We start from the raw sequence: 27317 nt of genomic DNA, 5'->3' as shown, positions 1-27317 counted from the left end.
CGGGCGTTGCATCAGGCACGTGCGCGCCGCCGGCCGGCCCGCGGGGGCGCGCCCCGCCCTGCCCCGCCCCTCCCCTCGCCGGCGGCGCGCACGGGCTGGACGGGGCCGGCGCGGCGCGCGCGCCCCCGCGGCAGTCGCGTGGTCCCCGCGCGTCTCCATATTGCGGCGGCGGCGGGGCTCGGGGAGTTCCCCCGGCGGGGCGGGGGCGCGCAGATGGCGACGCAGGTGGAGGCGCTGCTGCCCGGCGCCCCTCCGCTGCTGCCCGCCGAGGAGCGCGCCCTGGTGCTGAAGCCGCCGCAGGACGGCGGCCGGGAGAAGGGCGAACCCCCCATGGGCCCCGACGGCGGCCCGGCGGCGTCGCGGCCGCCCAGCGCGAAACAGCAGAAGGAGGAGAGCAACAACCAGGAGAAGGAGAGCCTGCTGAGGGCGGGCGGCGAGGCGGAGGACTGCGGCGAGGCGGGCGGAGCGGGGCGCCGGGAGTTCATCGAGGCCCCGCCGCCCAAGGTGAACCCCTGGACGAAGAACGCCCCCGCCGCCGCGCCGGCAGTGAACGGGCAGTCGCCTCCCGGTGGGTGCCCGGGGCCGGAGGAGGGAGGGTTGGAGCCGGGTTGGTGGGGGAAGAAGTGAAGGGGGGAGCCTTGGTTGCGCCGCCGACCGCGCCCCGGCCGGCCGCGCCATGCGGCACGGCGTGGGGACGGCGCCGCGCCTGCGGCCTGCCGGGCAGCGGGGCCGCGGCCGGCGTGAGGGGAGCGCGGCGGCGGGGGAAGGGAGGCGTGTGTGTGGTGGGGAGGGTGTGTGTGAGGGGAATGGAGGGGGGGTGGTTCGTTGGAAGTAGGAAGCGGCGGCGCCGTGCGGGGCCATGAGGCGGGGAGCGCGTGTGCGGGGGAGGGGAGCGCGGCCCGGCCCGGCCATGAGGCGGCGGCGGAGGGAGGGAGTTGGAGGGGGGGACGCTGAGGGCCCGGCGGCGGGCCCGGCCGTGAGGCGGCCGAAGGCGCTCGGCGGGCGGGCAACGCGGCGCGGCACCCCACCTCCCCCCCCCCCGCTTCTTTCCACCCCCCCCCACCCCTCCCTCCCGCTCCCAGCATTCCGCTGCAGCCCAGCGAAGGCAACGTGGTCGCTTTCCCCGGGCACCACCGCCCGCCTGCGGCTTCCCCCGGGAGGGCAACGCAGCGCGGCCCGGCCACCGCCGCTCCACCGCCCCCCACAACCCCGGGAGTGTCGGGGGACACACACACGGGGCCTTCCCCGGCCCGCGGCCCGGCGCTGCCCACGTGTGCGGCGGCGGCGGCGGCTCCCCGGGCGCGCAGGCCGCGCCGCCTTTCTCTGCCGACTCATGGCGGCGGGGCCGGGGGCTGCGGCGGCGAATAGAGGCTGTCAGCAGCGGGGCCTGCACGGCTTCGGGAGGGGGGTGGGTGTCCCCCTCAAAAGGGTGTCGCCTGTGGGGAGGAGAGGGGCAGCGTGCGGCGGTAGCGACGCTGTCCTAAACCGCGTTTGTAACCCGCCGCTGTCGTCAGCAAAGGCTGAAATTGCAGAACACCATTTCCTCAGACCTTGGGATGGGTGCTGCTTTGACCAGGAGGGCATCGCTCGCACCTGCTTCGGGTGAATCAGTGCAAAGAGGAAAACACAGAAGTTTTCCCTAAGCGTCTTGTTTGGGAAAGACTCTTGGATTTTTCTGGCCTGCCTCTGTTAACTCCAAAATCACCCCGCCAGATATGACATCAGGTTCCCTGTTACTGTATGGGTAGTGTTTTGCAAGAACTGTTACTGCCTGGCATGATGATTCATCAGAGGTATTGATCTTTGGAAGATGGACAGCTCTGCAATTTCCACCTGGAAAGCTGTCATCTTAATGGGGAGTATAGAGGAGAAGTTAATAGTGCCAGGTAAAAGTCTATGTTCTGATTGTTTGGTGGTTTGTTATTGTACGCACCAATGTAAGCAAAGCTTAACGAAATCCAGGACAGCGTTGCTGTCTGCATTTGCCTCTTGTGGCATCATGTAAAACTGGTCACTCCTTTGTGTGAAAGGTGCACTCCATTGCACTGCCTTCTCGGGTGACAGTCCCTAGAAATAACACAAAAGATGCAAAACCACAAGACTGAACACTCCTGTTTGAGGCTTGCATCTCTGGCACCTCCAGATTCGTTACCAGGCCCGTTGCAAAGGTGGGTGACTCGTCAACATGAGCAGGGATGAGGCTGTCTGCCCCACACAGGGAGGGGGCCCTTGTGACTCCGGGATGATTTTTTGGAGGGGACAGAGCGTGTCAGTAGCATGTCCACCCTGCGGTAGGGTAGGGGAGTAATGCTGCAACGCTCAGAATTTTCTTGGGCCCAGCACGGTTGTCCTGGTATTCCCAAAGGTGTTTAAATAATGGAATTGGTTAGTGGTGCGTTTTGGGACGCTTGGCAGCAGCGATCAGTTCCTGCAGTGCCCCAGACACTGCCACTTGGCTCTCCTCTCTTGGGGCATTGTTTCTTTTGCTGCCTGTTCGTTAGCAGAAAAGAAAACGTGTAAAATAAACACGGCTGGCAAACTCCCACGAGAGGCAGGCTGGCAGCTGACCTTGCCCGGCGGCCCTTTGCCCAAGCGCCTTCTTGGAGAGTTTGCAGGCTCCTACCGTGTCTTTGCTGCTTTGGGTGGAGGATTTCTTTTGGCAGATGCTTATGAAAAACGTTCTGGAGCTTGAGTTTGGGTGAAAGACGATGCTGGTGAGGTGAGTCATGTTGCAGTGACCTCCAGGAGGATTGCCTAAGGAAAGTGACTCCTTTGGACACTTGGAGTGTATTGAGAGCTTTCAGGCTCTGGAAAGGCACCACTAGATGTTTTTGTTTTTTCAGCAGAGCTTAGAAAACCATGGCTCACAATCCAGCAGTGTTCCCAGGACAGTGCTTGTGTGCTGGAGATACTAAATGCTTCCAGCCCTCATCCTGCCAGAGGTAGCGAGGAGACCGAGGAGACCAAGGAGCCTAGTGAGGACAGCTCTGTAAAGATAAAGGGATCCGTCTGTGACTTGTTTTACAGGCTTCGAAAGCCCTAATTTTTTATAATGATTATATTAATTATAGGCCCACAGAGCAGATTTAATGGATGAGACCTACTCCTTAGGTGTTCACCCATTCTGTAATGGTCTGTGTTGGAATTGGTGCTTATAAAAGTAAAGGCGTTGAGTTGTGGCCCAGAGAAAACAGAGCCACCTTCAAGATCTTTGAGTTTCTGCTGTCTTTGTTGGACTATGGCTAGGGAAGAGCTTAACAAATCCACCTCTGGTTGTTTTGAACTGTTTGACTCGCTACAGCTGGGAAAGTTGAATACATTGGGACTGAAGAACAGTGTCCTTTTTTGATGGATTAGGCTTTATTTTCAGAAGTTGGTTTCTTGCCTACCTGCTGCATCTTTTTTATGCTCAAGGTTGGCAGGGAGGTCTGTAACAGGGTGTTTGAGTAAATGTTTCTGCTTTTTCAGGAAGGATGACTATTGAAGCAAAGCCTCTCCTTGCTTCTTAACCCCTCCTTCCAAAAGCTCATTGCTGTGGCAGTAAGTGGAGCAACCATTAGATCGAGTTAGACAACAGTGATACCGCTGATGCTGTAAGCGGAGGCTGAGGCTCAGCTGGAGTGGCACACCAGAAAATCTTCCCTGGTGCGTTGGCAAGATGCGTGTTACATTCCTATGCGTGTGTTTCGGAGTCAGGGTGCAAGACCAGAGGGGATCCTTTGAGTCCTGAGGTAACACATGGTCCTGTCCTATGTGGCAAGGCTGGTACTTGATGCTGCTCACTGCTTGTGAGGGACGCTGGCAGAGCTGGTAATGATCCCTCATTTTTACTCTCTAATGATCTAGTAACGAGGTCTGAGTGACTGTCCCCTCATTATTGTAAGTTCTCTTCTTGTAAATAAATGCAGCTAGCAGCCTGACTGGCAGAGGCATGATGGTAGTATGTGTGTGTCTGCAGTAGCGAAGGAAACGTTTTCAGGCAAAAACAGCTTTGCACTTTTGGCTATAAACCAAATTCAAAGTATTTTCTCATATTCTTCTATAGAGGAGAAGTGTGGCTTGCAGTTAAGACAGCTCGACCTTCTGGAACATGTTGTACTCCTCCACTGTGCCCTGCACCAGGGCTGGTGCTGATGCAAGCGTTGGTGCGGACAGGTGTTAACAGCACCCCATTTTGAAAACCTGCTGGATTTATTTCAAGAAATGTTGCATCAACGCACTTGGCACTTCTTAATTTTTAAAGCCATTTACATCTTGGAAATAAGAGCACTCAGATCTTAATGACTGGCACTGCAATTGCCAAGCTTTGCCTGCACTAACTTTTATGGCAGTTTTCATTCTTCTTGCAAACACTCAGCTGGGAGAAAGCAGCGCATTTCCTAGTGGAGATGCAGGAGGTGTTTTAATTTCTTGAGTAGAGTTTCTTGCTTGCCGTTTGGCAAATGCACTGGGCGGATAAGCAGTACTTTCCAGAAGGCACACCTTAGTTGCTAGCAGCAAGCACCAGAGGTTAGCTGACTATTGTTCAGAGAGAGCGCATGTTGCTTTATGCCAGAGCAGAGGCTGGGTTGGCTACTGGTACGGAGGAGAAGGCAGGGGAAGATTCATTAGCTTCTCACCCCTCGTTGACTAACTCCCCATAGGGCTTTCCTTGAAACCAGCCTCCAGTACAGGAGATAAGATGTATGGGAAGCTTGTTTTACCTTTGGCATCTCTTTGTGTTGAGAGTAGGTGCGTGCATCTGCCTGCTTGGGTATCCAGCTTGCTAGTGCTGCACACACCTATTTCCAAAATGTTGTTGGGCAATTCTTGCTCTGTCGTGGCACGTAATTGTGGAGCACTCCTGGCTGTTTGTTGCAACAGAGCTGCTATCGCAGCAGGAATCCTCCCCCCCCCACAACCGCCCAAGTTTTCTCTCCAAAATACTGTTTTGTTCTGATCCCACAACTCACGTTTGAATAACTCTTACCATCTTGTTGGGGAGGATGAGGGTAACTTGCTGTTCCAAAAAAACTGTGAAGCTTGGTATTTTCCCTCCTCTGCATACCTTTGCCCTTCAGCTTTGTGCTGGACCTTTGCCCTGTTCTGCACTGTTTGTTTCGGGAAGACTGGGGAATGCGGTGCAGCTCCTGAGAGCTGACTCACTGGCCCTGGTTGCTGGGCTTCCATGCTTGCTTCTGTTGTGACCTCTGGTTTCAGATTGCCAGGTCCGAGGCATGGCTGGAGGATTCTCACCAACCACCTCCTTACCCTCACAACTCTTTATTTAAACTGCTTGTTGCCTGTGATGCCATGAGGGTTTCCACCAGGATTGCATCTGGGATCACTAGACTGGGCAGCAGAAGAACTTGGGTGAGATGTAAAAGTGCAAAAAAGCAGGGCTGGGAAATGGGGGCACTGGGGCTGCAATGCTCTGCTCTCCCTTCCAAATTATGACACCTGATCCTTTCACTGTGCTCGAATAGTGTGAAATTATCCTCGGGAGAATGCCGAATGCCGACTTGCATAGAGTTAGGTTGCTCTGTGCATGCTTGAAACTACTTTGTAATGAATTTCTGACACCACCTCAGTGGTAGTGCTTGTTTGGCTAAATAAGGAATGGGCATTTTAGTAGAAAGCTGTCTTGTCTACACCAGGTTGAGTGTTTTAATCCTTACAGTTACTACAACTGCAAACAGCAAGGGTTAAAAAAAAAAAATCACCTTAATGAAAACTTAAAGACACTTGAATACTGTCAGAGGATTGTGGGGTCCTTTATGGTGGTGCAGCTCTCAGAGGGGCTCGTCTGCCATCTCGGTGACCAGGTAAACAGAGGTACGGTGGCCTCGCTGTAGACGTGGCAGATAACTGATAGGAGAGCTGGGAAGGCTTTTTGCCCTGCTCTTACCATAAGGCTAGTTGGGAGTGGTGAGCTTTGTTCATTCCCAACCATGATATGCATTTACATTATGGTCCTTAAAATGTTACTTATCCTCTGGTCATTTTGGCATTGGAACCTTTGATGACTTCTTACCAAGGGCTTAAGCCTCCATGCTGCTGGCTCTGTTAGATCCCTGGCTTGCTGTGTGCACAGGGAGCTTGGGGATAGAGGTGGTGCAACCTTGGTGATACCTGCTGGGCTCGCTCATGGTGGTAATGCTGTCTAGGTGGAGCTTTGCATGGGCAAGAAGTTGTCTCCTGGGGCTGGGTAAAGCTCTGGGTGCTCTGTGTTGGATGTGTGGTCTCTGGTGTGGCCAGCTCTGCGTTTGTCTCTTTCTTCACTTGAGACCAAGCTTCAGTTCCAAACTCATTCTGCAGGTCCAGGTCCTTGTTGGTGATCTCTGAGTGGAGTTGGGAGACTTTTCTCCTTGTGTTGAAATAAATGGCTAATCTGAACATCTAGTAGCAAATGATACAGTTGCATGACTTGAACCAGTCAAAGGGTAGGTAAGAGAAAGGCTTCGGAGAACTTAATGCAGCTACTTGTGCATTTAGGCAACAATATTTGGTGGCCAGAACAAACAGGAACTGAATTTGGCCTTGGATAAATCAATTGCCGGACTTCTTTGTGGGGAGAGTCCTGGGTCAGGGTCAGTCTGGATTGCTTGGCTGAAAGAGGAGGTGGGTGCGCATGTGAAGGTCCCGCAGCCGTGAACTGAAAACTGGCACGATGCATTAGGTGAAAATATGTTTGCTGATGGCAATTCTAATACTGCACAAGATACAAGTTTGGTTGTTGGTTTTTTGTTGTGGTTTTTTTTTTTTTTTTTTTGGGAAGGGTTGTGGAAATGGTGGGCAAGTCAAGTGTCAACACATTTCTAAACGAAAGCTCATCCTGTAATTGCAGGTTCCCAGAAGATCCTCCGAACTGAACTTCCCTGTATCAGAGCACGCGTTTGTGCTACAGTCTGGGGGGCTTCTGTGGGCTGGCGTTGGGGGGATTGCCTTTTCCGAGCGAATCGGTGTGTAATATGTTGTGGCTCTGCCGGTTTCAGTGTTGCGCTGAGCAGCCGGAGCCATCCTTAGTAAGTCATCTGGCCTAGCTTCGCTGTGACACTCACTGTGGATTTTGCCATGATCACGAGCTCTTCCCGCAGCATTAAAGCTATGTGTGCTGGGGGATATTCTGCCGTGACATGCACAGAGAGGGAGGAAGGGCTGATCTAATACCTGCATTATCAGTGGTTTACCTTCAGTGTCCTTCTGGAGCAAAGCTGACTTAGGAGCAGCAGCTTGCCTCGACACTTCCATGTGGTGCAGCGCTGTACGGGAGCTTGCAGTGTGCTTCAGTATTCTGCGGTGGTTGTGATTTTATTTTTTGGTTTTTGATTTTGAGTCATCCTGTTACTTTACATGGTCACAAGTCGGAAGGATTGGTAGACATCTCTGCTGCAGGTAGCTTGGGGCTGACAGTGTGTTGGGAGGTGGCTGTGGTGGCCCTGGCTGAGTTAGATGCTCTGGCACGATGGGTCAGGTGGAAGTCTCCGTTTGCTTTAGAAATGGCCGGTGGAGGTGGTTGTTGGTGTGACTGAGGTTTGTCAGTGCCACTCAGTCTGGTTCTGGTGGCACTCAGAGGTGACACAGGCACCCTTTATTTACTTGATCTAGAAAATGGCACTCTGGTTCCCTCTGGACCGTGCGTGGCAGGCATGGCTTGCCCTGACCTGCGCTCCTGGGGAACCATGTTCGCTTCCTGCTGGGCACCCCTTGAAGTGGCTGGAAACAGGTCTGCAGCCTGCTGCTTTAGCAGGCAGAGCTGGCCCGGGACCTGGCCATGTGCCCGCAGGTGCCTCTCTCCACTCCTGACTTGTTCCCCAAAGTGGCCCTGGCTTCTGGTGGGGCCCGGGAGAGGCATCCCTGGTGGAAAGAGCATGGTGGAGGAGAAGCATCTCTGGTGCTCCACAGCGTTACTTGTTTGGTCTCTGGCAGGCTTTGCAGAGATGCCTTGGTGATGGTGAGAGCGATGGCCAGGGGGACAGTGGGAGAGAGGGGAGCTCAGATGGGGCTTGAACCTCACGTGTCCTTGACACACGAGGCAGAGTTAAACCGTGACTGGGAAGCTGGGTGGGGGGTTGGAAAGGTGCTGCGTGTCCTTCCTGCTGGGCGCCAGTGCCGCCAGAGGGGCTGTGGGAGCACAGTGTTGCTCTGCTTTTGCCTGCCCAGGTACAGGGGTGCAGCCCCCCGGGCTCGGGGGGTGGTGGGAGGACGCGGGGTCCGTCCCGAGCTCTCTGCTGAACACGTTTTTCCAGCTGAGCAGCGGCGTGTGCTGTGCTCCTGCAGAGTGACTCTGCAGTCTGCAGGGCATGGCTGCGTGCTGGAAGGGATCCGCCAGCAAGAGGGAGGGTGCAGGGGGCTGCTTATCTCTTCTCCTCCTTTCCTGGTAGTCATTTGACTTTTTTGACTTGCCTGCCGGATGCGTGCGTGGAGAGAACAGAGAGTTTTCAGGGCTAGATAAGTTAGGTTTTAAAGAAGTCTGAAACACTGAGAAAAGAGGTGAGTTTTTCCTGACTGAATATGTGGGGAAACAAGTATGAAATTGGAAAAGCCACAAAAATGAGGAAAGGGTAGTAGAGTTTTGTTGACGGGAAAGTAAGAGAAAAGGTGTGTGTGGAGATTGGTGTCTTACCTGCCTGGTAACTCGGGGGTGCTGCCAGGAGGTGGGTATGTTGCTAAATACTCAGCACTGTCTCTGAGCAGATTATTTGTAGTATATATTCAGCTTTCACTCTAAATTCACTCCGTGTTTTGGTTTGGTTGGTTTTTTTTTTGGTTTTTTTTTTTTTTCCCTTTATAACTGTGCTTTTGAAAGCTTCTGGTCAGTGGTACAAATGAATGATTGTTAATTTACCAAATGTTAGTTACCAAACTATCTGGTTTGTGCACTTACACGTGATGAAGCTAGTGATGGAATGAATTAGTGAGAACTTACGGCTAATAAGCAATACTCAAATGTTTGATAAGCCAACATTCACTTCATTTCAAACTACAGGAAATTAATTTCTTAGATTCTCCAAGGTCAGATCTTTCTTTTTTTTTTTTTTAATTCTGCAAAAGAAACACTGAATTTATTCCTGCAAGACACTCTCACTACAATAGTTTTATACCTTTACTGTAGCCCTTCCAAATAGTTACAAAGTCAACGTACCTCAGGAGCAATGTCTGTTTATGTTGGCTCTCCTGGCCTTGCAGAGCAAAGCTACTGAAAATAAAGACTTGACCATAATAACAAATAGAAATGCTCTTTGCCTCATCTAGCACAAAAAAATATATTTAAAGGAGTGACTGAAGCTCTTTGCCCTACCTGTGTACGTCCAGATAGGCTCCTGTTGGCAAGTCAGCTACAAGGCTGTGCAAGGGGGCAAGCAAAGGGAAAACCAGCAAAGAGTTAAGTGTGAAGAGGGACACCAGTATGCATGGTGCTGAGAAATGATGTGATCATAGCAGCAGATACTGAAATGTGGAGAAATGCATCCCAAAAATGTTGTTGGGGGTTGTACTCTGACTGAAATAGAAGCGATAGGATGTTTGTGCATGAGATCCCACCCAGCAAGACAGAAAAGCGAATCACAGAGGTGTCTCCACCATGTGCTCAGATGACAAAGCATGAGACTTTGTTGGCTGTAATCATATTAAATTTCACTTCCCAACTCCCAGCTAAACCTTGAGAGCTCGGGGAATACCTAATATGATCTAATGCATCTTCCGAGTGCTCAGAAATCCTCTGCTGCTGCAGAGGGTCTTTCACTGAGCTGAACAAAAGGGGAACTTACTTCTTTTGGCTTCCTAATTTCAGGTGAACTCTTCTAGCTACCCTTTTCTTAACCGGAGAGTGACAGATGTGACATTTGTGTGCTGTGCAGGGAGGAATTTGCTGTAAGTGACCCACCCTTTTTAAAATGTGAAATTAAACCTGTAAGTACAACTGTGAAGATGATTTGGAAGAGAGGTGGCAGATTACAGGCAGACAACAGGCAGACAACACTCTTAACTTCAGTTGGAGCTGAAATCTGAGTTGATCTAATTAACAGCAGAGAAGTGGAACCAAGCGAAGATGGAGTTTGGAGGGTGATTGGAGAAGCTGTGTGTTTGATTAAAACCAACCCGATAGCCTGGACTGGAGGGGGGAGCATCTCAGACTGTGAGTCTGATGATTTCTAATTCAGTTAAGAGATTTAATTATGTTGTCTTCACTGTGCTGCCTTGTGTATCTTACAGACCCCCTGCTTGGCCCTCTGCCCACAGCCCTAAGGTGGAGAGCCTTGCAATTTTCAGTTCCTGTGGTTTTCACAGGGGTTTATGGCATCCCTGCCTGATGTTACGAGGCATACCTGTGATAATGGTGCTCTTGAGAAGGTAGGGGGGATTGTCTTTCATGGAGGGGCTGGATTTCTGGCTACAGTAATGGATTCTCCTCTGTAGGGAGAAGGATCCATCTTGCTCATTCCTCATTGAGCTGTCCTTAAGCAAAGCTTTACTGTGGTGTCTGGGACTGCCTGCCCTTGATGTGCACACAGAGTGCGTTGCAGAGCGGTGTGCGATAACCCTGTCGGAGAGAAACCCTGTCCCGTATTGGTTTCCACAGCGTGGGATCCAGTTGGCTTCTGGGCCTCACCAAAATGAGTCTTGTGTTTCAACAAGAGTCTCTGAGGCACGTTAATTTTGCTTCATCATGCCTGAAATTTTACTGCCTGTTCAATATCCAGTAGCTTAAAGAACAATTTGGGGAGGGTGACTGTGATCACGTAGGGTTAGTCTCCTGGAAGGCTGGAGACTTCCAGTGGTGTCACTTCAGGCTTACTGGTGATTAAAGGATGTGAGGCAGAGAGCTGGGTCACCAGCGGCTTCATGGGAACAGTAATCAAGCACCTTTAATGTGCCTTCTACTTTCTCTGCAGCTTTGTGAATAGGAGTGTTGGGACTCATGTTTGGAGCCGCAGCGCTTTGCTGCTTCATTTTGGAGATGGGGGGGGGAAGGGGTTAATGGGAGAGAACACCCAGTGTTTGTTCTCTCTAGTGCAAGCACTGATAAGTGGATGGGAGAAAAAACAGCCGTGACCTTACAGTTATTCCTTGTGTGCCTGCGCATATGTAAGTGTTGGATTTGCAGGACTGTCTGTTTGGAGAGCTCTCATTTTTTTCTGGTCAGGCTGACCAGATGCATTCCGCAGAACACTGTTGGTATCTCTGGTGCCTGGAGAAGAGACCTGGACCTTCTTCCAAGTGGATCTCTGAAAGGGGCTTTTGCTGGGCACAGTGTCGGTCCCACTGGTGACTGTGTGTTCAGCCAGGGTCGCAGCCCTGCGCGGTCAGCTCTGCTCCCCCTCTGTCCAGAAGAGACTGAACATCGTCATTAAGGTACTAATTTAGTTTAGTGTGTGGTGTGAAGTTAAAGCTAGGGAACTATCTCAGACATAATGCTCTGATTTTGGAGTAGGTGGGTTTTTTTTCAAGGGTTGTTCCTCTTTCAGCTTGGTGATACTGGAAGTCTTCATCCCCTTTTGACTACGTGTACTTAACATGGACACCCCAGCTGAGCTTCAACAAAACCACAGTCGTTTATACACTGAAAACTTCTTTCAAGCATTTGTTTCCATGTGGTTTGTGGGAAATGGATGTCAGAGCTCACACTGGCTGCAGCTCTTCAGCCAGTGTAGGTGATGGGGGTGTCTGAGATTGAACCAAGCCTCTCCTCTGGATGGAGAGCAGAAAACCACTTACTGGGTGGGGTCCAATTGTCTGGATGCCCTTGCAGAGAAACGGATTTGGGAGCTGATAAATGCTTCTGTAGCTTTTTATCTTTTTCTTGCACAGACCTTATTGGTGTCTTAGGATGTAACCAGCATCAGATCAGGGTTGATCCATCTGTCTCAAGCTTCAGCTTCTCTTTGAGGGGGTAAAGATACTACTTATTACAGTAGCCAAGCTTTGTTAAGAGGCATGGGAAGTGTTTGCCCAGACCTGGCAGCTGGGGAGGGTTGGGAAGATCTGGGTGGCTGAGAGCTGGACCCTCCCCGAGCCTGCTCGGCAGGTAACGAAGGAGGGGAGCAGGAAGCAAGCAAGATCTCAGGAGGGGCTTAATTGGCCATGCTAATCTTTGGGTTTGGGGTTTCTTGCTTTGCTGCTTTTTCCTAACAGACCTCACCCCCTTCTCTGCTGAGTGTTGCTTTGAAGAGGCCTGTAACTGTCTTGGGAACCTGTGCAGGCACTGCCTTGGCCTCTGAGCAGGAGCCAGGTGATAGAGATTTGAGCTGAAATGTTGCCTGGGGACGGAGAAAAGATTCAAGCAGCACTGGTCTCTTTGCAGCAGATGCTGGACTATGTAATTTGGACCTCTTCCCTGCCTGTGCTGTTTGCACTGGAAGGATTGCCATTGTAGCCAGAGGAGCAGAACTGAATCGTCCCCGCCGGGCGGCAGGTCAGGTTAGGAGGAGAGATCCCCAGCAATCCTGCCGTCTGCCAGCATTTCCCTTCCCTGTCCCTCTCCTGGGCAGCCAGCACAGCCCTCCAGCTTTTGAGCCATCACGACCAAGTTCTGGTCACGTCTCTGCTGCTGAGTCCCCGTGTGACCTTGGAGAGGTCATTTTTTTTGCTGACGTCCAAGTCTTTGTCTGCGAAATGTGGAGGATGATTTAGTTACAACTTCGTGGGTCGAATGCCAGAACAAGTCAGCTGGTGTCTTCCTGTAGTAGTGGCGGTATGGATGAACCCTGTGTCGTGCTGGGAACGGCTGAGGAGCTTGCTATCATGTATACTTGTACCTGTGCATGCAGAGGAGCAGCCCTCACTCAGCACAGCGGTGCAGTGGTACCAGTCAGTGTGCTTTGGTGACTGACAGGTGACATAAAGTGCACTGAGGTCTTTTCCCCCCCCCCCACCAAGTTTGGGGAGCAGAAGGGTAATCGCAGGCGGTGAGGTTCAGGGAGCTGGTTCTTGCTGGTGCGGAGCCTGCGGCCATGCTGCCCCTCTTGGCAGTTACGGCTGTGGGTTGCTGTAATAACGAGTCAGCATTTCTCTTGCGTCAGGGCTAATGAGCTGCTCTTCAGCCACTGCCTCCCGGGCCCTGCTGGGAAGAAGCAGCATCGGTGGCAGAAGAGGAGTGCTGGCAGCAGGGGGGGCTGGGGACAGCAGCGGGTGGCGGAGGTCCCTTCCCAGCTGTAGCTCCCGAGCAGGGAGAAGGCAGGCTTCCTGTAAGGGTGTTTGGATTTGGCGCTGAAGCGTGGCTGGTAGAGGGCCTGATTGTGCTTCTGCAGTGAGGGGAGGAGCAGTGGAAGGGAGATGTGGGCTTGTAAATGGGGTGGCTTTTCTGGATCTGTCCCAGATACCTGAATAGCAGCCCTGGCCAGATAACCCCTGAGGGGTGGGGTACGTGTGTGGATGCATCAGCTTTTCTCTTCAGATGCCCCATTTTAGCATACGATCTCCTCTTGTGTTTAAAAATATCATCAGGCAAAAATTGGGATTCGGTATGCATCCCCCAGTACCACCTGAAATAAGGATGACTGCCCTCAATTTGGTTATGCCTCCTGGGCTTTTTGTGCAGCAGCTATGGGTATCGGTGTTCAGAGCAAGCACCTCTGTTCCGTGTCTGCACCCTCATGTGACAGTCCCGAAAGAGTTGCTCAAAGGGGATGCTCTGTGCCAGTCCTGGCATCCTGCCGGCTGCAACACATCCTTGACCTCCTCCTGCTTGCTCCTTCCTCCACCCCCCTTGGCTGATAACAGGGAGATTCATGGAATGTGTTTTCTGCTGAGATGTTGTAGGCTGTATGGATAATGTACAGAGCTGAGTAGGATGGTAAAGAGCTTGGGAAATACCTGGCTTGGCAGAAACTGGTGCTACAATGAAGAAGAGATCACTGGTGCCTGTGGTAATTATAATCCCTCTGTTTAGACACCAATTATTTCTCATTTTGGGTTCGTGCTATGAAACAAAGTGTCTGCATGCAGGAAGGGGAAGGAAATGTGAGACCACAGGGCCTAAATTTCATGGGTCTTCCTTGCTTGCATCGCGATATTATTATTTTTCGCTCCTTCCCGTTTGCCTGCCTGGGGGCTGTTTTGTATCAGCCCAGTCTGGATTTGGCTGGGAGATGAGGTGCAGGCAGAGGCAGAGCTGCCCGGTTCCCATGTGGGGAGTGCCCACTGCTGGGCAGGTGCCCCATGAGATGGTGGAGAGCTGCTGTGGAGCATTGTCCTCTGCAGCCTCTGGCCTGCATCGGGATACCGAGCATTGGGGTCCCTTGGGGAGAGGCCAGTGGGAAAGTGGTGTGTGTGGTGGGAGGAATCAGTGGGGCTGGTTTGCTGGCTTTGGCTCTCTGTGTTGGGACTTTGCTTGAGCAAAATCCCAGCCTGGTCTCTGTGGCTGGGTGCTTTTTGTTTGATTTTTTTTTTTTTTTTTTTTTTTTTTTTTTTAAAACCTCAGGAGCACTGGGAAGGGAGCTAAACTGGACAGGTAGCCTCAGTCCTGCAGTATGCTAGACGGGCTCTTGGGCATTTATCTTTGCCCTGCCAGCCACACATGTTTCAGTCTCCTTCCCCACCATGGCTTTCTTGGGAAAAGAAAGTGCTGCCTAATTTAGACTTCCCTTGGGCACTGCAGGTGCTGCCCTTAATTGGCAGGCTAATTTCTAATCTAGTCACTTGTGCTTGCAAGGGAAGAAGGGGTCCCAAAGGGTCATTATGCCTGGCAGTCCCTGACCAGCCCTGCCTCATATGTGTCCTCCCAGCAACCCTGTTTTTCAGAAGAGCAAGTCCTGCAGACTGATTGTTCTGTGCTCGTTTTCAGCAGTGAGGACAGGCCTGCAAGCCCAGTGCTCTGTGTCTCTGCTCTAGAGAGCTTGGAGTCAAATCTGCTTTAATGGTAGGTGTGATGAGTTGGACAGGCTCAGCCTCTCCCAGACAAGAGGGCTGAGGACTGGAGGCAAGTGTCCTTCCTTGACAGAAGGTGCACTGGCAAACCTTTCGAGGTGAATGTGAGCAATATCTGCCCCTGGCCATCATCATCTGTGGTCCTTGCTTTCTACTGACCTAAGCCACTGAGGAGTTTCCACTGCTTTTCTAGTAAATGTGGTGGCAGATCTGTTACCGAGTTGTTGTGGTTTCTAGAAGTGGGGTAGGCTGGACCTCTCGTGGCTGGCTGGTTCTGCAGATGGCCAGCCAGGCTGTGGCTTGCACTTGACAGAGCTGGTAGGACGGTCTAGCAGGAATGCGAACTGGGTAACTGCTCCTGGCAGGGGTATAGTAAGGGGAATGGTTATCAAGGCCTGTAGTTCTTGGCTGGCACAAAGGAATTCCTTTTTTCAGCCATTGTAGTATTATTACTATTATTATTTAAATTTTGAGGGGGTTTGGTAATAGCCATTACAGCTAGCTGCTCTAAACAGGTGCAATATTCGTTAAGCAGTGCTTCTCCCTTGTTCGTCTGCGGAGAAGCTGTCTGGGAGTTACCCAAGTAGGGAAACACAGAAATTGCCTCTTGTTTGGGCCCTGTTAGATCAAAATACAGAGTGTTTCTACTCACTGTTGTCAGAGCCTGACCTCGTCAGCGACCATCGCAGAAATACAAGATATTTAGAGGCGCCTGGGTGATGTGCTGCTGGAGGTTTGCAGTAGAACACACAGTCTGCAAAGGATCCAGGATTGGAGGATTTTATTGATATGTTGGTTTTTCCTTGGGATCATACCTTCAATGTGGCCGCAGACCATAACTGTGCGTAATGTCAGAGAGAACTGTGAATTTTTTTTTTTTTTTTCATACTTGCTTCTGCTGCTCATATGTTGGATGAAGGCATCCCTGCTGAGGATGCCTTGAACACAATGCACTGTCAATAGGAGCTCTTTGATAGAGGCGTGTTTTTGCTGTTTCTGCATTGGTTGAGCCCAGGCCAGAGAGCATTGCCCTGTCCAAGGGGTAGTCCTTGCTGCAACTTTTGTGACTTTTCAGCTGAATGTGTGTTTCGGGCAGCTGATAAGCAGGAGCCAGGGGCCTGCCCCTGTCCTAGGAGGACCTTGGCTCGCTGGCAGCCTCCCTTCCCCCTCTTCCAAATTCCTTGAATAAAACAGTGTGTTGTGCTCTCAAAAGTGGTGTTTTCATAGTTTTTCAGGGAGCCTTTATCGACAGGATTTCTCCACACATGCTGTCCTGTGTGCTCCACAAAAGAATGAATTTTTCATCTGATCCTCCCCAGCTACTTTGGTGAATGTCTCCCTCCAGCAATAAATAGGGTCCATCAGTTAGAGGTACAGGACCTTCTCCTGAAAGAGCTTGGGGGCTGGGAAGGTTGAGTAATCTGTTTTGGGATCTGAAACCCTCTAGATTCCAGCAGCTCTGCGCAGCAGACTGTGCTTGCTGGCAGAGCCACCTGAGATGGGAAGGTGAAAGCATTCCCTCAGGGTCATGCGTTGTGCCATGCCACTGGGCGCCCATTCAGGTGATGGGTGCGTGCTTCTGGCTGCCCGTTCTATGGAATAGGTGCTGTGTTGGAGCCAGGCACAGCTGTTGATGTCCCTTGTGGCTATGAAAACTAAGAACCATCAGGAAAACGCCCGTTTTGCTTTTTGCTTTGGCTGCCACCTGCGCTCCCCAGCTGGTCACCATGTTAGGTGTTCTCTGTACAGGTTTCCAATTGATAATGCTGGCCAGGGGGAGTGTGGGGGTGCCATCAACTACCTCATCGTGTGGAGCTTTGTACATCTCACGAGCTTTTTATTCATCACCACTGTCTGTTAGAAGCCAATGTAGAAGGTTATTTATGAGAGCAATACATTGAGGTAAACACAGACTCCTTCAAAATCTTTCCCACAACAAGTGGTTGAATTGAGGTGGCTTCCAAGCTGGATTGATGTTTAACTTGGGATACTAAGAAAATACTTCCTCTGTTTAGCTAAAGCAAACAAATCAAGAGAGGAGGGACCTTTTAAATATGATTCGCACTCCAGCTGCAACCAATACTAATTTTTTTCTTTTTTTTTTTTCTTCCACAGATATATTTCCAACTGACAGCCAGTCTGGTATGTACTAATTAAAAATGGAGTTCTTCAAACGTCCCTCTCCCATGCCTTCCCTGCACTTCTCTTTCTGAAGAGTCAGCACGAACCAGATTTAGAAGACTGGTACAGGAATATGCAACAGACAGACATTAATTCAAAAAAAAAAAAACCAAACCAACAACCAAACCAAAACAAAAAACCCCAAAACTCCAAAACACCCAAAATCCCAAACAAAACAAAAAAAACCTCAAAGAAACAACCAAACAAAAAAGCTCCTCTAATATTTGGCCATTCCTTCATGTCAGTGACATGTTTTATGCTTTCATTTAGTGATGACTGCAACTGCTGGAAGGTTACTTTCCTCCCATACATTGTATCATGACAAAATTGGGTGTCCAGGGTGAAAGAGTTTGGGAAGTTGTAGGACTTGATCATCAAACATAACTGAAAACATTGATTTGTCAAGATGCAAATGTAACTCAGAACTGCTGCTGTTAGTCTGTATGTTAGTTGTATACAGCTTGATGTGTCCATGACCCTGAAGATGTATATTGGAATTTGTAATACTTTGAAAATATGCAGACTTCACCCTTGGCTTGTTTAGCCTGTTGTTGCTGCTGAGTGTCGCTGTTAATGACAACCGAGATACACACTGCGTTGCCGTCAGTGCAAGACCAGTGAAAACTTCCTGGCCCCAGTGGTGCATGCAGCCTTGCCAGGAGGGACCCTTTAGAAGTGAACTGGGGTCCTAGGGAGGGAGGGGAGGCTGCTCTGGACATAGGTCCCAAACCAGGAAGGGGATGTAGTTTTAAAAGCAAGTATTGATTATCTCAATTCTTGCCTCTCCCAAAGGAGCTCTTCATCCAGGTTGATGTTGTTGAAGTGCCAAGACTGAAGGAAAGGTTTGTGTTTTACCCAGTGGTACCATGACCAGACAGTGAGATCCTGTTGTCTCAAAGCTGTAGTGCCTTGTGGAGATGTCCCATAGCAAAGGCACTGGGAATAGGGGTCAGTGCCTGGCTTGGCCTTGTGCAACCTTGGACACATCACTATGTCCACCTCCTGCTGGCATCTTTGGCTTTTGGGATCACATTTCCCCAGTTCACGTGATAGCGTGAGGATAAATTGCTGCTGATTGTGGAGGCATTATGCGATCAGGATTTGGAAGTGTGGAAATCAACTCCATTGTCTTAAAGTTGACTTCAGTAAAAATAACTCACCAGTTTGGAGCGGTGTGGTGTAACATTGGAGACAGTGTAATTTGACTTCATGAACTGGACAAAGGGCTGGAAGTTGTGCATGTGTATGTGTTTCCAGAGCTCTAGCCAGCTAACGAGGCTGTGGTATGTAACTGGATCCACTGGAGTGTTGCAGAAGATGCCTCTATAGGTGTTGGAGAAGTAACCCAAGTAGTAACCCAGCCAGTTTGTAAGTTTTCCGTTATTTTCTTGTTTTCAGAACATGTATGAGAGTAAAGTATTAAGACTGGTTTTGAAGGAGCAAAGGTGTATTTCCATATATTGAGCTTGTAAGAGGCTTTTCTCCACTGTGCTGAAGATCTGCCTTCATCAGGTGTTGTGTTTTGTCTGCCTGTGCTGCAGACTCAGAGATGTCCTTTGGTTGGCACAACTCCATCCTCTGCTCTCCATCCAACTGGTTGGGGACCTTCACAGCTGCCTCCAGGGTGGGGTGTGAGTGTGTGTCTGCAGCAGATAGCGTTTCACTAAGTGCATATTACATGTCAGTAGTGTTGCAGAAAACATTACCTACAGAGCTTGGGGTTTTGTTTGTTTTTTTGTTGTTTTTAACAATTTTATGTTTGTAAGGAGATAAGTGAAAGCTTAAACAGGATTCCTCTTAATGATAGCTACACCGGACACTGCACGGTCCTTTCTCATTCCTTCTCCTGAAAAGCCTTAAAGCTGGTGCCATGTGTTTTCTTCCCATGTACTAAGCTTACCTGGAAGCCCTGGTATCTCAAACCACAGTGAAGTGTGAATGCATGAGGTGAAGGCAGGGTAGCACCACTGGCGGGGGGGCAGTAGGCTTGCCTGGAGCATACCTGCTCCCAGCACCCGAGTTGTTGTGCACTCCTGAGGCTGTTGGGTTTGACTCCCTCGCCTCCCTTTTGTTGCTGAGGTTGTTCAACGAGTCAATTTGCTCAGGTCTGTTACTGCAAATCACCAGGACTCCTGTATCTGTCAGTGCCTATTTTTTTAAGGTTAATCTTGTGAGGCCAGGTGGGTCTGTATGGCTGGTTTCCCCTCTTGATGAGAAGTCCGTTGTTCTTCCGCCCAAGGAATTGGTTAGCATAGTGACAGAGGATGCTGAGTTGCCATAACAGAGTTGGAACTTGCATAGGTGGGGAGCCTGAGCCAAAAATCAGCCATTTTGTACGCACAGTAGCTGTAGCGTGCCCCAAAGCATGTTCCTGCTTGTTAGTGTATGGATGCTGGAGGCGTTCTGCCCTCAGCCTGGTGTCACGTGCAAGCGCTATGGAGGTGGAAGGGCAGCAGTGTTTGCGTCCCAGTTACCTAACAGCGTTTGGAAATAAAGCTGCTCTTGGAGAGAGGTGACTGACTTTTCCTCTCTAACACAGCAGTTCCTCGGTCCTTCACTCTTCCACATCCAGTGACTAGGATTCAGCAGCTGTAGGGTGCTTTTCAGAAGAAGCCACTTCAAACCTTGTGATCTGGAGCTCAGGTGGGAAGCTGAGAGACTTCAACACTCTTGAGAGATGTGAGTCTGGGCTTGGTGGTGTGGTGGCAGAGCAGAGAGACAGACTCTCATGTTCCCCACTTCTGCTGTTAGAGGAAGGCTGTGAGGGCACATCTGTACCAGGACCTCTGTGGACATGTTGGCCGTGAACACCTAACCCCTCTGTGAGGCTGCCGGTGCTGTCCATCTGCCAGGACTTACTGCTGCATGGGGTGGTGAAGTTTGCCTGCTATTTAAGGAAATACTTTTTTTTTTTTTAATTATTTTTTTGCTTTAAATGGATCTAGCTTCGTGTGCTGTTCCTGTGTCCTCCTGGTATCATATACTGCAGCCAGCCCTCTTCCTCTCAGCGGTGGGGGATCCCAGCCTTTTTAGTCTCGCCTCGTAAGGGGCTGCCTCTGGGTGATTCAGTTGCTTTTCTCTGTGCATCTGTAACATGGCTTGAAATGCGGAGACCAGAGTTGACTGCAGGGTGCAGTTGTGGATGTGCTGGTGTTAAACACAGCAACAAGTGATGCTCTGTCTTGGTCTCACTACTCTTGATGATTTTATTTTTCTTTTTTCATCTTCTGCACTCTGAGCTGATCATTTTGGAGAATTGTCAGCAGTGACGAGATATCTTTTGTGAGTTATAAATGCCACTTTGAATTAAACATTGTGAAGTTTTCCATAAAGAGATGTGGGTGATGCTCCCACTGCAAGGAAGTGATTTTTAATCCTTTATAAAAAGAAGAGGAGGGGAGATGGATCTTGAAATTAAGAGGGGAAGTGCTGTGTTGCGCTCTTTTGTAGCTGGTTGTTCCTGATTCCTTTGGGAAGGCTCGCTTTGATTTTAGGGTGTTTTTATTCTTATGCCATCTATTGAGGCAGGGGAGGCAGCCACCTGTAGCACTGGAATTACCTGGATTGGAGAGAGTGGTTTATGCAGCAGGATCCACATGGTGGAAGGAAGGAAATTGGCAGCATTTGTTATATCAAAGATATTAAGAAAAATCTTGAATTTCACTGCATCTGGCTTACGGTGGGGGGCGTAAGTGAGGATGTTCTGTCTTGTGCTTGGAGAGCATGCCCTGAAATCAACTGAGATGAGGTACAGTAATCCTTAAGTCGGGGGAAAAAAAAAAAGGAGCCTTTCTGCCTACTCTCAAAGATTGCAAGGATATTTGGCTGCCTTGTTGTCACGGTTTTAATGCTCTGGATTTGCCAATGGGAGGAAGCCCCCATACCCATGCTTCGTTTAATCCAGGTGGCTACGGGACTGTAGGATTTCTTCAGCTCATTTCTGGAGACACCCTGTTTAGTGGGTGACCTAGATCTGGCCTGTTCAAATTCCTGGGAATGTTTGCTGCACCTGGTCCTACCACTAAATTGCTACTGCTTTCTCCCATCCCAAGAGACGGGGCTGTATTTCTGCCTGGTGGTGGCTTTGTCTTCCTGGGCCACGCAAGCTAAGCTGCTGCTCTGTGTTCTTTTATTATACGCGGTCAGGGAGGCAGGTTTGCAGCTGACCTGGTGCAGGCGTCGAGGATGAGGTCTAGTGGTCGCTTTGCAAGTGGCCACTGCACAGGGGACACACTGGTCCTCTGGAGATCCCTGTGCAGGAGTAGCCAAAGTTGGGTACGGGAATCACAGCAGGGAAGAACTAAGAATGATGTTATTTAAATTACATCACAGTTTCCTTTCTAGAAACCCACTCTCTGCCTCTCTTCTTTGAGATGATAGGTTTTCCAGAGGCGAGTTTTGCAGAGTTTGCACCTTTGCCTTGTATGACCCCTCGCCCCGCTCTGCTGGTGCAGATGGTGGAAGCCGCGCAGTCCTCTCCTAGACAGCGCGAACGTGGGGAGCAGGAGCAGGAGGGTCTCGCGGCAGGCGCTTGGCTCTCAATTCCCGTCGCTTCATTGTTAAATATTTACAGTGAGATGTACCAGATGCTTCCCAGGAAGGGTTTTGTCAGCTTCCAAGTCCCCAGATGCAGCTGCAGAAGAGGCTGACAGCCATTAAAGGGATCGCATCAGTGTGATGCTCTGGGTTCGGCAACGATGCGGTGACTTCTTCTCGCTTGTGCTACGGGCACTGCTGGTTGTGCTGTCTCATCGGCTGCAGCAGGATGCAGGCAGAGAGCACCCCTCTGCTGATGACAAGAGATTAATGATGTCTGGTCCTCAGGCTTTTTTTTTTTTTCCCTTTGAAGCTCTTCCACTGCGGTGGGAGGGTTAGCAGGTGATGCTCTTGGCTTTTGTTGCTGCACACCATTTTTCGGGGACCTTTTCTCTGTGGCGGTGTCACGCGTGTGTGACTGCTGCACGGCTGCCTTTGGTCCCTCTCTGTTCTCAGCATGGCCATGTCTGTCCCATTCACCCAACCGCCCTGCGGCAAGAGAGGGGTGAGCTGATCCAGGAGAGGCAAACTCCTGCCACCAACTCTGACCATTGCCAGCCCTGGGTGTGCAGAGGCCAGCAGCTGGAGTGTCGCTGCTAAATGCCACCCCTGCACTGGTCACACTGGTCACGTTCCCAATGTGCCTCCTGTTTTCAAGATAAGGTCCAGGACCTTGGGCTGGGCCCTGTTTGTTGCTCTTGGTGCTTATCAGCTTTGGCCGCTGACAAGGTGACCTGCTGCACAGCACTGGGGATGGGGAGGGAAGGTCCCCCCAGCCAGAGCTGCACACTGATCTGCCCCCCCCACCCCTGGACAGCCTGTGCATGTGCATCCACACCGGGCTCGCTCCTGTGCCAGGCATCCCTGTCTTGGTGTAACACACCTCCTGGCTGGATGAGGGACTTCCCATGGAGGTAGGATCTCTGGAGGTGGTAGGTCAGCTTTTCGAAGGGGGGGGCGGGGAGGGCCGGGCTCGCTAGGTCATCGTTTTTCTGACTAAATATAGTTGCCCGTGCTTTCATAAGGCCAGGATTTTTGCATCACGTGACTCTCTTATCCCTCCCGGCCGGCAGTCGGTCAGAGTAGGGATCGTGTGTCTGAATGGGTAATAATTAACTGTTAACTAGCTTTTCATTAGAGCCTGGCAGAACAGGCAGAGCAGTGCAGGAGAAGTAAGCAGGAGTGGAGGAGACTGCTCCCGGTCCCTCCTGGAGGGCGGACACCCCCCCTTTTAATTTGCAAATCAGTTGCCCCCAAAGGTGAGTGGGTTGGGTTTGGTTTCTTTTGCTGTGTTTTATAAGGAGTCGCGAGTCCTACCATGCCTTGTGTGTCTGTTCTTGCTCTCCTGTAGTTCCCGCTCATGTCATCCCTCCCTCTCCCCCACCGCTGATTTTTTATTTTTTTTTTTAGGTCATGAACTATCAGCTGGTCTCTGAGCCGGCTTGGAGGAGAGCCTGACCCTCCAGCTCCTCCGCAATTTGGCCTGCCTGCATGCCCCCGGGCCCCTGCAGCCTTGCCTCGGGTGCCCTCCTCTCCCCACGCCGAGGTGTCCTTGCTGCGCTTCGCCGCCCTCAGCAGCAGCTGGATCAACTTGCGCCTTTTCTCAGGGGCCTCAGCCTGCCCGTGAGGGACTGACGCGGCATTTGCTCTGCAGCCCTGCTGGCTTTTCCAGCCCCCCTCCCTGAACCGTTTAATGCGATGGATAGTATTTGCAGATGTCCTTGGAGGCTTTTCCATGATGGCAGAGGAATTGATGTTTAAATGCTCTGTGAGACAGAGACTTGTCTGCACCGGACAAGCCGGGTCAGGCACTGGTGCTGGAGAAGCCTCTCCCGCAGGGGTGGCGGGGTGATGGCTGCCTTTCTCCCTGCCTGGGTAGAGCAGGGTGGCTCAGCAACCGTGCGCGCCTGAGCCAGCCCAGTTCCCTGGTTTTGACAGTTTCTGGAGTCTGCTCAGCTGGGTGACCTTGGCTGCATCCCCAGTGTGATGCTTTCTGGGGTCTGGGAACCACTGGCTTTCCTAGCAGAGACCCCCTTAGTTTAGGGCTCGGTTTTCCTTAGAGAATAGGGGGGGTCCCTGTGCCGTCTTGTTCTGCTTGAGCCTGGCATCTCAGGATTCAGTGCAGTGCATGATCGTGTGTCAAAAGTTTCCTAGAAGCCCTCTTCGGGGAAGAGCATTGCTTGAAAAGGCGGTGGAAAGATGTCGGTCGCCCTTGAGAGAGTTCATTTGCTGGCTATTACTAGTAGCCATCTGTGCCAGGAAGAGTCCGCGGTGCCCTCGCTGTTGCTGTTAATGTTAGAAATGCCCGTTGGCATTTCTTAACCTGCTTCTTCCAGAGTGTAGCTTGGCCACAATTTGAAGAGATTTTGTCTTGGACTGGGAGGTTACAGGGAGGAGGTTTATGTGTCTTTGGTAAGTCCAGACCCTTACTGCCCCTCATCTGCCCTGGAAGTAAAAGTCAGACCCTGCAGATAACGTGTGTAGAGCTTGTAACAGTTAAGTGCGTTTAAAAAGCAATACTGTTCTTTAGCTCCCTGTGACCAGGGCCTTGTTACAGCTGGTGCCCCTGGTTGCTCTGCAGGTCTGCGCTGCCTGCAGGGTGCTGTCCGCGGAGAGACAGGCTCTGCAAGTGTCCTGAGCTGTGTTACCTCCCCCTGCTCTGGGGATGTCTTGGGAGTGTCACCTGAGGGATGTTGGGGCTTGCAGAGCTGGGAATATAGCTCAGGTGCCCGTGCTCTCAGCCTGTGACAGTGCTGCCCCGCACGCTGTGTTGAACCTGCCTGTACCCCTCCCTGGTCATCTCCCTGTGCTTTCCTGGGGCAAATTCCTGAGTTCTTGGAGCCTGCCTAGGACACCCAGGTGGGAGTGTTCTCATGCTCTCTGCAGAGCTGTCAGATGCCCTTTTTGAAGTTATTTTTAGCGAGTGATCTTTGCAGCAGTTGCAGAGCTTACATTGCAGAGAAGTGTAGGCAGCTCCCTGCTCCCTTTGCTGTTACAGTAGGGCTTGTAAGGTGGAGCTGTCTGCTGAGGAGCTGCAGAAAATTGCTTGGAAGGCTTTGAGCCACGGTGCCTGCAGCTTGTCTCTTGCTCCTGCTGAACAGGCTTCCCACATGCTTTACAAGCCTGAATCCCACTCAGCCATGCAGCTTGAGGATCCAGTCTTCTACTTGGTCCTGACCTTCCCCATTCTACAGTGATTTTTCTTGCACCTTTAAGAAACTTCTGCTATTGCAGAAGTGTTGCAAATATCCTTCTTGCCTTTGTAGACAGGGCGAGATGCTATGCTGCCAGCTGGGAGCTGTGAGACTGTGTGCTGCAAGTGGTGGGGCTGACTGTGGTTCTCTGCAGTCCCCAGGAGCGGGTGGGAGCCTCTGCTGTGGAGACAAAGACTCCTTTAGGCTGGAAGATGTCCTTGTGAGAGTGTCTCATTTAAAGCTGTTGAAGAATTCCATCCTAGTGCTCCCTTGACTTCCCCCTCTGTGCATGCACCTCCGGCTACAACCATGCCTCCGGCTACAACCATGTTTTGGTGGGAGGTAGAGCCATAAACCATTGCATACCCAGAGGAGGTACAGTCTGCGTGCCCAGTTTGCTCTGACCCTTGGTGGTTTTGTGTACTTTATGATGTCTTCAGCAAAACATGAGCATGCTGAGCAATCAGCACTATAAATCCCAGGCTTTTCAGGCATTAGCTTTGATGGATCGCTGAGGCTGGTGCTGGAAGCAGCTCCTTGGGAGCCAGGCAGAAGTGGAAGTTGCTACTTGGTCTCTGGGGGTATCTGCATGTTTCTCAGCACAAAGGGGTGCTACCAAATAGCCCCGTAAGGAGACCAAGGTCCTGTCTGCTCTCCTATGCTGAGCATTCCTGTCTGCTTGTGCTTCCCAGCCCCATGGCTGCTTGATAGAACTCAGAGGGTTGTGATTAGCGGCACAGAGTCTAGTTGGAAGCCTGTAACCAGTGGTGTCCCCCAGGGGTCAATACTTGGTCCAATCTTGTTTAATATATTCGTTAATGATCTGGATGAGGGGACAGAGTGTATCCTCAGCAAGTTCGCTGATGATACCAAGCTGGGTGGGGTGGCTGACACCCCAGAGGGCCGTGCTGCTATCCAGCATGACCTGGGCAGGCTGGAGAGCTGGGCAGAGAAGAACCTAATGAGGTTCAACAAAGGCAAGTGCCAAAGGAAGAATGCAAAGCACCAGTATAGGTTAGGGGTGGACCTGCTGGGAAGTAGTTCTGAGGAGAAGGATCTGGGGGTCCTAGTAGACAGTAAATTATCCATGACCCAGCAATGTGCCCTTGTTGCCAAAAAGGCCAATGGAATCCTGGGCTGCATAGGGAAGAGTGTGGCCAGTAGGTCGAAGGAGGTAATTCTCCCTCTCTAATCTGCACTGGTGAGGCCACAACTGGGATACTGTGTCCAGTTTTGGGCTCCCCAGTTCAAGAGGGACAGGGAACTGCTGAAGCGAGTCCAGCGAAGAGCAACTAAGATGATTAAGGGCTTGGAGCATCTCCCTTATGAGGAAAGGCTGAGAGAGCTGGGACTCTTTAGCCTGGAGAAGAGAAGGCTGAGGGGAGACCTTATTATGGCATACAAGTATCTAAAGGGTGGGTTGAAGGAGGATGGAGCCAGGCTCTTTTCAATGGTTCCCAGTGACGGGACGAGGGGCAACGGGCACAAGTTGGAACATAGGAAGTTCCATTCAAATACAAAAAAAACCCAAAAAACAAAAAAAAAACAAAAACAAACAAAAAAAAAAAAAAAAAAAACAAAAACCAAAAAAACCTCTTTACAGTGAGGGTAACAGAGCACTGGCACAGGCTGCCCAGGGAGGTTGTGGAGTCCCCTCCTCTGGAGATGTTCAAGCCCCGCCTGGATGCAGTCCTGAGTAATGTGCTCTGGGCAATCCTGCTTTGGCAGGGGAGTGGGACTAGATGATCTCTAGAGGTCCCTTCCAACTCTGTGATTCCGTGATTGATTACGGTAAGGATGTGTTGCCCACTGCTGCTGTCTTGCTGATTAATAGACAGTTGCAGCAACCCTGGGTGCTGGGCAGAAAGCATTTGCCTGTCCTTCAGGGCTTTCTCTGCCCATAACTTCAGGGGGATCTGTGGCACAGGCTCTCAACAAGAAAAACCTTCAGCACCAACTGCAGCTGGCGGGCTGCTGGTGGGAGGGGAAGGCTGCTCTCAGCTTGGGTCACATCTGGCCTGCAGGACTGATCCTGCCAATGTCTCTGGACATGTGAGGTTGATGGGCACAAAGCTTACTAGCTACGTCCTCTGATGGCTCAGTCTGGCTCAAGCTCCCAAGTTGTAGAGTTTGAGTGTGTGGGCAGTGTTGGGTGCCACAGGAGAGCCTCCAAATCAATGTCTTGCCCCTGCTGCTGTGTGGATCAGGCCACCCTGGGACAGAGCTTGCTTGAGACCTGTAGGACAGAGACAGGCTTGGTGCTCTGAGTTTCCCACATTGGCAATGTGGGGACACACCTTCATGCAGATGTTCTCTGTTGGCTCCCTAGGTCTCCTTTGAGACCAGCAAGGGGATTCTTGCAGCCACAGGTGGGGTCCTGGTGGGCTTGGCTGTGGCTGGCTGCCTGCAGGGTCCTTCTTACTGGAGTTGCCTTGCAGGTCGGTGCTGTCCCACCAGGTCTGTCTTGTGCATCGTACCCCAGGAGGGACTCTTTTGCCCTCCTGTAAAGACTCTGAAGGAACTAGCTACCTCTAGGTGAAATGGCTAATCTCTCTGATT

The 27317-nt window shown here is 51.1% G+C and overlaps 1 protein-coding gene across 2 annotated transcripts in view; it reads left to right on the top strand.

Moving 5' to 3' along the window:
• Window positions 1–309: 309 nt before the first annotated feature.
• LARP1 (La ribonucleoprotein 1, translational regulator) overlaps window positions 310–27317 on the top strand; it is a 52225-nt gene continuing 25217 nt past the window's right edge. For both annotated transcript variants that reach the window (XR_014269656.1, XM_082489805.1), the window contains exons 1-2: window positions 310–568; window positions 16963–16989. Coding sequence is in view for 1 of the 2 variants with exons in the window: in XM_082489805.1 (XP_082345931.1) it covers window positions 331–568; window positions 16963–16989 (265 nt within the window). In the remaining variant the exon portion in view is untranslated. The remainder of the gene's footprint in view (window positions 569–16962; window positions 16990–27317) is intronic.

The sequence above is a fragment of the Vanellus vanellus genome (genome assembly GCF_965231255.1).
Source record: "Vanellus vanellus genome assembly, chromosome: 13".
NCBI lineage: Eukaryota > Metazoa > Chordata > Aves > Charadriiformes > Charadriidae > Vanellus > Vanellus vanellus.
The sequence above is the reverse complement of the archived record's forward strand: the minus strand, read 5'-3'. Positions and strand labels throughout refer to the sequence as shown.